The 9,648-nt window shown below is 34.5% G+C and overlaps 1 protein-coding gene across 2 annotated transcripts; it reads left to right on the top strand.

Moving 5' to 3' along the window:
- Positions 1 to 725: 725 nt before the first annotated feature.
- LOC106150950 (aldehyde dehydrogenase, mitochondrial-like) lies at positions 726 to 9,150 on the top strand. 2 transcript variants are annotated; one of them, XM_013523986.2, is made up of 14 exons: positions 726 to 914; positions 1,589 to 1,693; positions 3,611 to 3,751; positions 4,018 to 4,097; positions 4,355 to 4,404; positions 4,681 to 4,742; positions 4,941 to 5,069; positions 5,561 to 5,674; positions 5,961 to 6,063; positions 6,376 to 6,560; positions 6,831 to 6,995; positions 7,384 to 7,541; positions 7,763 to 7,877; positions 8,089 to 9,150. In XM_013523986.2, exons 1-14 carry the CDS (start codon positions 798 to 800, stop codon positions 8,119 to 8,121), a joined length of 1,557 nt encoding a protein of 518 aa, XP_013379440.1. In that variant the 5' UTR covers positions 726 to 797; the 3' UTR covers positions 8,122 to 9,150. The 2 variants fall into 2 exon arrangements, with proteins under 2 accessions (XP_013379440.1, XP_086858153.1); XM_087002027.1 differs by lacking the exon at positions 1,589 to 1,693.
- The last annotated feature ends 498 nt before the right edge of the window (positions 9,151 to 9,648 follow it).

Here is a 9,648-nt window from a genome sequence, read left to right as displayed (position 1 = left end):
GTTGCGTGCTTCATATGAGCAACCGACCATAACTTCCAAACGCACTTCAATGTCTTGTGGGCAAGGGATTATTTAAAAAAATGTTTGATAACATGTTTATTTAACCATATTGTCACAACTATTATACCATGTTACTTTGTCTTTTCTTATAAAATTGCCATCACGTACGTTTTTCATATCTATGAAAAAGAAACTAATGCAGCCCTTTTTTTAATTTTTCTTTGGAATTCACGTAGAATCGCTCATGTTGTCCACAAGCCGACATTCTTGTACTGGTATCTGTAATGTGTATAAAGCAGGAGGCGTTCAGTTTGACGTTTCTACCTGTAAATATAAAAATGTCCGATCAATTTCATATACAACTGACACCTCCACCCTCTTATTTTCACAAGTTATAGCCACAAATAGACAAAAGTACTGCGTGAGCTGCACGGTGACTAAGGAGTTTAGGATGAATTCAATATATTTATTGGAGCATTGAACAAATTGACCTTGAAGCCCTAATTCGCACGCTACTCGGACAACTGCAAAGTCAACTGTGTTTGCTTGCTCATTGGCCTCATATTATTTATCCTCCTTGTCAGATAGTAAAAGTAAATTTCCTCACGCATGCCTTTGAAATTGACTGTCATTTACACTTTTGTTTACAAAAGACTTGAAAGTTAATCATCCAAACCTGCTCGCGTTAAACACCTTAACCCCCACTTTCCTCTGGTAATAAACTCGTCTAAGTGTGACTCTAACCTGATTAGCTCAACCGAAGTTCAACTTACCTGGAAACCAGTGAAAATTTGGTCATGTCCAGCCTTCTGAAGGTGTGCAGGGCTACCTCTCGCCTGGGCTCTCTGAGGCGTTCATTTGCGGCTGCAGCTATTCCAGAACCGGACAGGAACCCCGACGTCAAATACACCGGGGTAAGAGGCCATTGCTTGCGGGTTACATTACACCCCTGGATTTACCATATCTCACTCACTGAAGCCGGGGTCGAAAATCGCTCCAGTATAACATTTAGGCTCTATTTCTAGACTGCCAGCGGATCTGTGTGTAGTTATTTTGGACGATGTTTTATTTACTTTTTGGTATAAAAAAAAAAAAAAGAAAGAGTTCTGCTTTAATACAGTGTATTATGTTGTGTATGGAATTAGTTCAAGGCTCAGTAAACAACAGGAACGAAAAATAGGTTAAACCTGTTCCTTGGAAGAAAAATGGTCATAAATTACATAATGAAACCTGTTTTTGTCATTAGTGATTATACTTTTGCTACATTTGAACTTTGCCTAGATAATAAAAAACTGCACTGCCAAATATACTAGCAATATGCATGCAAGTACATGTATATAATGATATTGGTGTCAGATCCTGTTTATCATTAATTTATCAGTGGGGATACGCATGTAGCATTTTCATGTGAAATTAAAGTTGATAAGTGGTAGATGCCTTGTTTTATGTACAAATACAGTAGTGCCATTTACATTTGTTGTTATCTTTTAAAATAATAATTGAATAATTAATCAATTATTTGCTTCATACTCGTTTTTTTTATAAATACAACTGCATTTCTGTTTTCTACTTCGGATCCACTCTGTAGATCTTTATCAACAATGAGTGGCATGAATCAGTGAGTGGAAAGACATTTCCTACCATCAACCCTTCCACTGGACAGAAGATTTGTGATGTACAGGAGGGAGACAAGGTAAATATAAGAGAAGGTCAGGTTACTAGTACATATGTGTCATGATAACTGTAGATAATGTTGATGTTATTTGAAACAGTAGCAATAACATTATATTATTGTAATTGTAATTTGAAATTTTCCTGTTTTAAAGGATATGAGATGATCTGTGCTTGCTTTCATTCCAAATGTAGATTTTTTAATTGCATGTTATAGACTGGATTTGCTTGTGATTGGTTCTCTTTTAAATATAACATTTGGAATTTTGTCTGAAAAAGGTTTTTTGATCATATCTCCAGATGGAAGTCGAGCACTTTGTTCATGGGTTGGGAGATACTACTGAGTTAAAGCTATGCCCCTGATCTATTTTGTGTTTATTTACATATATAAAACTTGGGTTATACATTTTAAAGCAGAAAAAATCGGACCTGGACCTGTTGAATAAGGTCTTGCACTACATGATATATAGTAAAGTACATATATTTCTCAAAATGTTAGACTTAATTTCTTTATGTTCAAATTAAAACAAATACATACGCATCTAAAGTTCCAAGTCAAAATATACCACAGTTTTGAAAATTAAGGACTTAACCCACATTTAAATGAGTTGTTGGTTCTCTGTTACATCATAATTTGCTCTTGTATGCCCTATACAGTGAAAGACGAGTACTTGTAGTTGTAACTGACTTATCCCACGGCTGGTACTTCAAACAATAGGACTAATCCACCAAAGTGCAGTTATCCTGTTGTTCGAAGCACCAGCCGTGGGGTGACTAAGAAAGCTGTGACATTGAAATTCATGCGAATAATTTTATAAAGAATCCTTTAAATGGGCCATGAAGTCTATAAAAAGTATGTGAAGATTTTGGTGAAAGTAATGCTTCATGTATTTTCTGCTTACATACTATACAGCCAGATGGTGCATTTCAGTTTATAAAGGATGCCCTGAAAATCTGTTTAAGATATCTGGGTTCTATTTTCAGCCTCTTGTGTATAATTGACATTTTCTGTGAACAGACTGAATTTAGTAGTTGTAACTGAAAGGCAAATTACTGGTAGAAGAAATAGGTTGTCTGAACAGTTTGAGGTGCACTTTGAAACTCTAGGTCATATTTCCAGTGTTCACTTATGGTTGTGAGTAGGTCAAATCTAGTGGCATTTTTTAAATGTAAGCAACATTGATGAATTGTTCTCCCTCACTTACTTTTCAAAGCCACTCCTACAGGTATTTTAAGGCCTTTTTTTAAATACTCAGTTTTGAATGCATTTTATCACACAATATGATACATCTTCATGAATGTATTAACTCATCCCAGCCTCCCCAGCAGGCCAGTTAATGTGTTAAAATTTGAATATATAAAATTACAGAATGTTACATTCTTTCTCTTATTGCACTCATGTTTTCACCCTATAATCTCCCCTGCTGGTAAACCTGGGCCAGAGCACATCCTTCTCTTGTGCATGCAAAGATGCTGCCGAAAAAAATAAACCGAATCAGGTTTTCAGTATTTGCATTTAAAAATCATAACATACATGCAATATAGGATTTTCGGTTGTATGTGATTTTGTTACGGTCACTGGGTCTTATTTGCACATTCCTTTCCCATGCAATACATTCTGTCAAGGTAACACTATCTCAGCAACATGTATAGCTGCACTGAAGCAGAGAGATTCCCTTCAGTATATTCATACAACAACTGGATAGATTCATAATATTTTTATCAAATTGTATATCTAGAAACTGCCAACTTCACCAAATTGCAATTTACTAACATAACCAAGAAAAAAGAAAGGTTATTCTATTTCAAAGAACATAAATTCAGTGAAGTTTACTGCAGAATTGTGGCCACTTCTATACAGAAGGTGATGATTTATAATTAGATAACCTTCAAAATATGCTAAAAACTATCCCATTTGTTAATTCATTTCTTTTGCTAGGCTGACATTGACAAGGCAGTGAAGGCTGCTAACGATGCTTTCAAGTTTGGGTCAGAATGGAGGCGTATGGACGCTGCACACAGAGGGCTGTTGATGTACAAGCTGGCGGACCTGGTGGAGCAGAACAGGGCTTACCTAGCTGTACGTAGCATTCAACTTCTGCTTGTATCACAGTGAGCATTTTGAATGGAACTAAGACCACACATTTCAACTGCCTGAAAATGATTGGAAGTTCATGAATAAGTAATACTGTAATCTTATATGTTTTTATATCAGTTACAGATCATAGACACTACTAGCAACAATCCATCAATAACTGATAATTGATATAAGGTATTAAAGAAAGAACAAAGTTGTTGTGTTTGTGAATATATGTGTGTGGTAAAAATGCTGGTTATGTTCTCCAGGCCTTGGAAACACTGGACAATGGAAAGCCTTTCCACGTGGCCTATACTGCTGACCTGCCATTGGTTATTCAGTGTTTAAGGTATAGTATGTCTACACTAAACTTTAAGTGCACTTTGAATTGGCATTTGCCATATGTTTTGTGTCATTTACAGATCAAACCTATTCAAAGTTATGAGAAAATCGCAAAATTAAATCTACTGGTAGTGTTTGAAAGAAAATTTAAGACAATACAGTTGCATAATTTTTGGGTAATTTCAACAATTATAATTAGAATTTCTGAAGTGCCCTAGATATATTTGGTTGAAAGCGGCCATATCTTGTCTGCCGTGATTTCAGGTACTATGCTGGCTGGGCTGATAAGATTGAGGGAAAGACCATACCAATAAGTATGTTTGACTGACTAACATCACCCCTAATAATTATCTTGATGGATTAATTATTTATTATTATATATTATTAATTATTAATTAATTAGTTGGATGGTCTGTAGTGAAGTAAAAAAAATTGAGCCAAGTTATAGTTATGAAAAAAATTGCTGTTGAAGTCGAACAGTGGAAGGTTGGTGGTCTATTTGAACTTTGAACTCAGTTATGAAAATGAAACGTATTGATCCTTGAAGCACATTTGAGGTGTTTTCATTATATTCTTTCTTGGGATTTCAGCTGGTGACTTCTTTGCATACACCCGTCATGAACCAATTGGAGTAGCTGGTCAAATCATACCTGTATGTATAAATTTTTAACATGCTATTTTTTTAATGCATGTGTGCATGTTTGTTATGGTTTATTTTTTAAAATAATTCATTTATAAACAAAATAATGGGGTTAAATGCCACTAAGTATTTATATATCCAACAACAGATTCTAATGAATGTTTGATCTTGTGCAAGTTTAAAAATAAAAGATATGTATCTCATCTTCAGTGGAACTTCCCCCTCTTGATGATGGCGTGGAAGATTGGTCCAGCTCTGGCTGCTGGCTGCACAGTGGTGTTGAAGACGGCTGAACAGACTCCTCTCACAGCTAATGTTGTAGCCCAGCTGGCTGCAGAGGTACAGTCTTGTATACTAACAGTCAGTTATAAATACATGCTGCAGACAGCTGTTATATAATTCAAGTTCACTTCTGTTGAAGTTTGCATACTATGTTTTCACATAAATAGTTTTATTGAGCTGTGTTTTTTTTATTGACACACACAAACAGGGATGAGTTTTTTTTTTCTACTATCAGCGGATTTCCGACTTTTTGGGAGTCCAAAGTATCATGGGTCTAAATGGCAACCTTATCCCTGCACAATGTGACTGGACTTAAAGACATCACCTGTGTCTTTCAAAGGAAAACCATGTTAATTAATATTTTCATATGTACAGGTATGATTTATATTACTAATATATAGCTTGAGTTTGAAAATAAGCCTGATTGGATCTATTTTTACAGTATTGATATTTTTATGACTGTCCATTTGACAGTTTTTCAATTTTTTCTATTACCTCATACTTTCCTTCTGTCCGTTACAAGAGTGTTAATGGATTTTATTTTGTAGGCTGGCTTTCCCCCAGGTGTCTTAAATGTGGTCCCTGGTTATGGTCCTACCGCAGGAGCAGCTCTTGCAGCACACATGGATGTGGAAAAACTGGCCTTCACTGGATCTACTGAGGTAGGGGATATTCTTTATTGGATCTGATGCACAGAACATTAATTATATTTGTTTACTGTATACTTTGCAAAAAATCAATTGGGACTTGCCAGGGCTCTCCTTTTACAAATACATGTCAGTAAAGATGTGTTTTGAAATATACGCATTATTAAAACAATTAGCCAGGAGAGAGATGCAGTCTGCAGGTGAGTTGCCTCCTGGAATGGAATGGTTTGCCTCATCACTTTTCAGCCTCCACCTCAAGTTTAATCTGTGAAAATAACATATTTTCTCAAATGTCATCTAGGTTGGTCAGATTGTGGGAAGACTGGCCAATGACAGCAACCTGAAGAGGGTCACCCTGGAGCTGGGAGGCAAAAGTCCAAACATCGTGCTGGCTGATGCCAACTGTAAGCTGATATTTTAGATAGGACTAATAACATGATAAAAATAGAAGGTTAATGTGGCATTTCCAGTTGCCAGTTAGATGAGCACTGTTTGCTTTGCATTAACGTGTGACACTGAAGATTTTGAAAAAATATTTATTTTTCATTGGGATAGAAACAGAACATGTTTCCAGCTTAAATAACAAACTTATTGATTTTATATTTAAAAAAAAAAACTGAATTAAAATGAGAATCTACTCATTGTGTAGTCAAAACAAGTTTTAAAATGCTGTAGGGTGGCAGTTGTGTATTTTTAGATTTGTTTCATCCTTCCAGTGGAAGATGCAGTGGAAACCAGCCATTTTGGCCTTTTCTTCAACCAAGGGCAATGCTGCTGTGCTGGGTCCCGCATCTTTGTTGAAGAATCGATTTATGATAAGTTTGTGGAGGCTAGTGTGGAGAGAGCCAAGTGCAGAACTGTTGGTGATCCCTTTGATCGCAGTAATGAGCAGGGTCCACAAGTAAGTTATCTAACAGAGTGATTATTTAAAACTGTTACAGTGCAATATCAAAGTAATCTTTTATTTCTTTATATATATATATATATATATATATATATATATATATATATATATATTATTTTCACTGTCTGCCACATTTATTTAGCAAATATAAAATTTTGTTAATTTGTTTTGTTTGAGGCCACTGTCTCTGCTTTGGTCCATTAGATATTAAGACCCTATTGTTATAAAGGGACAGACATTTCAAGCCAAGTGCACTTTACTTAACAGATTGATGAGGAGCAGTACAACAAGATCCTTGATCTGATCGAAAGTGGCAAGAAAGAAGGAGCCAAGTTGGGAGTTGGAGGAGAGAAAATGGGCAGCAGTGGGTACTTCATTCAACCCACTGTCTTCACTGATGTGCAGGATGATATGAGGATCGCTAAAGAAGAGGTATCAAGAAAACCTATAACATCAAAAAAAAAAAAAAAAAACAAGACACCCATCACTAGCAATAGTTGTTTTATCCTAAATGCTATTTCCCAGTCATCATGTCATATGTATTTTGTATTTACTTGTATGTTATAAAACTAACAGTAGATTAGAGAGCCTATAAATGTAACCTGTACACATTTTAGTGCCCAAAAAAGAATTATTATTATTATTATTATTATTATTATTATTATTATTATTATAACTTTGGGTGATTTTAAACCTAGATGGATATTGATAGATATAAACAATAGAATACTTGGGGAAAGGACAATGTAACAAAAACAATAATAGCGAAAGATTGTCAGACAGTGGTTAAACATTTGAACATTGGTCATGTATTTTCCAGATTTTTGGACCTGTGATGCAGATCCTGAAGTTCAAAACAATGGATGAGTTGTTTGAGCGGGCTAACAAGACCATGTATGGGCTGGCAGCCAGCATCATGTCAAATGACATGGACAGAGTGAACTATATTGTCCAGGGACTGAGAGCTGGGACAGTGTGGTGAGTCATTTTGAATGATATTTTTTTCTCAACTTCACTACTTGACCCATGTTTTATGGGGGAATTGAATTTTGGAGAATTTCATTTGCATCACATTCACGTACCATACGTTTTGGATTATCATTTCAACCCCAGCATGTAAGAGCAAAAAAAATTAACACACCATATTTTGTGCATTGCCTCGTTACTGTAAGTTGTTTATTTTATTATGCATTATTTAGGGTGAATGCCTTCGACAAATTTGATGCATCCATGCCATTTGGTGGCTACAAGATGTCTGGCAATGGACGTGAGCTTGGGGAGTATGCTTTGGATAACTACACCGAGGTTAAGAGTGTAAGTAAAATATTTTAAAACTAATTTTGGGCATAAAGAAGGAGAATTTTACTTGAAAATAGCATCATCTCTTATGCTAATCTAGAGTCCAAGTAATTGAAATTATGGATGAAAGTGAAAAAATCAGTTGCCTTGTTTATGATGAAATTTAATTCATTTGAATAACAATTGTGTGAATCAAATATTTATATGTATATAAATATATATTTAGGTGTGCATCAAGATTCCACAGAAGAACTCTTAAGGTGCGGGTGCACTTCAAGAACCTTCAAAATCTGCAATATCTTTCATGCTGTCATGGACCATAGTTGAAGCAGCTTAAATGCCATTAAGATTTTTACTAACAGTGCAAATATACTGAGAAATATGAGTGTATATTTTAATATACTCAGTAGTCCATGGCCCTTTTTAATTGGAGTGGTATACTTAACTGATTCAGTCTGTATCAGATCCCTTTGAGAGATAGACAATTTAATAGCCTGGCTATTAGGTAAGACTTAATAGAGCCCAAGAACCATTATAGATTGTATCAGTTGAGTATACCCTCTGATGTGAATATGGCCTGTGTAGGATTGTATTTCTTAATATAGATATAGAAAGATTGTATGAGATTTAGAGTCACTACAACATTGTTTATTTACATGTGCAGCATTTTTTGTATGCAAATCACATTCTCATTCATGGTAATTACAAATTAATGCAGTAAATTTGCTGCTTTAAGTATTGACTTGTGCAGCATTTTTTGTATGCATATCAAATTCTCATTCATAATAATTACAAAGTAATGCAGTAGATTTGCAGCTGTGTGATATAACCAGATACAGAATTGCTGACTTTTATTTTTTACCTTGTCAGCCTTAGATGTGTTGTGACGCATTAATCAAGATTTATTCCTATCTTGCCATTATTCATGATGATTATCAGACAGGAAAAAAGTTAATTTTAATAGTGTGAAAAATATTATGATTCAGATAGCACAATGTAACATGCCAAAATTAACTTTTAATAAGCAATATTTAGTTGCAAAAACAGTATTCATAAATGTCAGTGATTGCAAATCGCTGATTATGAGCACAAAATTCACATTACTATTACATGTATGAAGTCATTGGCACTGTATCAGAAGCATTATTTGCAGTCAGAATTAATAAAGTGTACTTGAAGGTGAGACAGTTTTCATGTTAAAGCTGTCAGAAAAGGTACCTTTGTAAATGCTGTTGTACCGGTGTATATACAAGCTGTGATTGAATAAAAACAATGTATGCATGGGCTATATTCCTTTGGCTGAAACATTTAAACATTTCTCTAGCTAAATGTATCTTTGAGCCAACCTGCATAAGTTTTTTTTATTTATTAATCTAATTATTTTTATTTTATTTTTACTTTTTTTTTTAGTATTTTCAAATAATTTAAATTTAAAAATACTTCTGTATATATGAGACTTGCAGTAAAAGGCTGAATTGTAAGAAAAACTCGCACACAGAGCCTAATGATGTGCCTTATATTGCATCTTACTACTTATTCGCGCTTTTTATATTCGGTGAAAACTTGTTCGGCAAGGATATGAATGTAACCACATTTGCTGATCAATACATTTTCATTAATTATACTGAGTAATTTATATTATAAGGAATCCAACCACGATGGATATTGATATAGAAATTATTGTAGAATGAAATTTTTAATATGATTTAATTTTAAATAGATGTTTAATGCTTGTTAACTGTGAGGGCAACAAAGATAGTTGTGTTTAGACCTTTTAACATTAATT

Source organism: Lingula anatina, chromosome 1 (assembly GCF_051362555.1).
Source record: "Lingula anatina isolate TDL-2025a chromosome 1, LinAna3.0, whole genome shotgun sequence".
Lineage (NCBI taxonomy): Eukaryota > Metazoa > Brachiopoda > Lingulata > Lingulida > Lingulidae > Lingula > Lingula anatina.
Note: the sequence above shows the minus strand (reverse complement) of the source record. Positions and strands in the feature narration are given on the sequence as shown.

Coding starts and splice junctions, on each gene's coding strand:
- LOC106150950 (XM_013523986.2), top strand. CDS start 798: ATGTCCAGCCTTCTGAAGGTGTGCAGGGCTACCTCTCGCCTGGGCTCT. Junction 1,694..3,610: donor ATGTACAGGAGGGAGACAAG/GTAAATATAAGA, acceptor TTCTTTTGCTAG/GCTGACATTGACAAGGCAGT. Junction 3,752..4,017: donor AGAACAGGGCTTACCTAGCT/GTACGTAGCATT, acceptor TATGTTCTCCAG/GCCTTGGAAACACTGGACAA.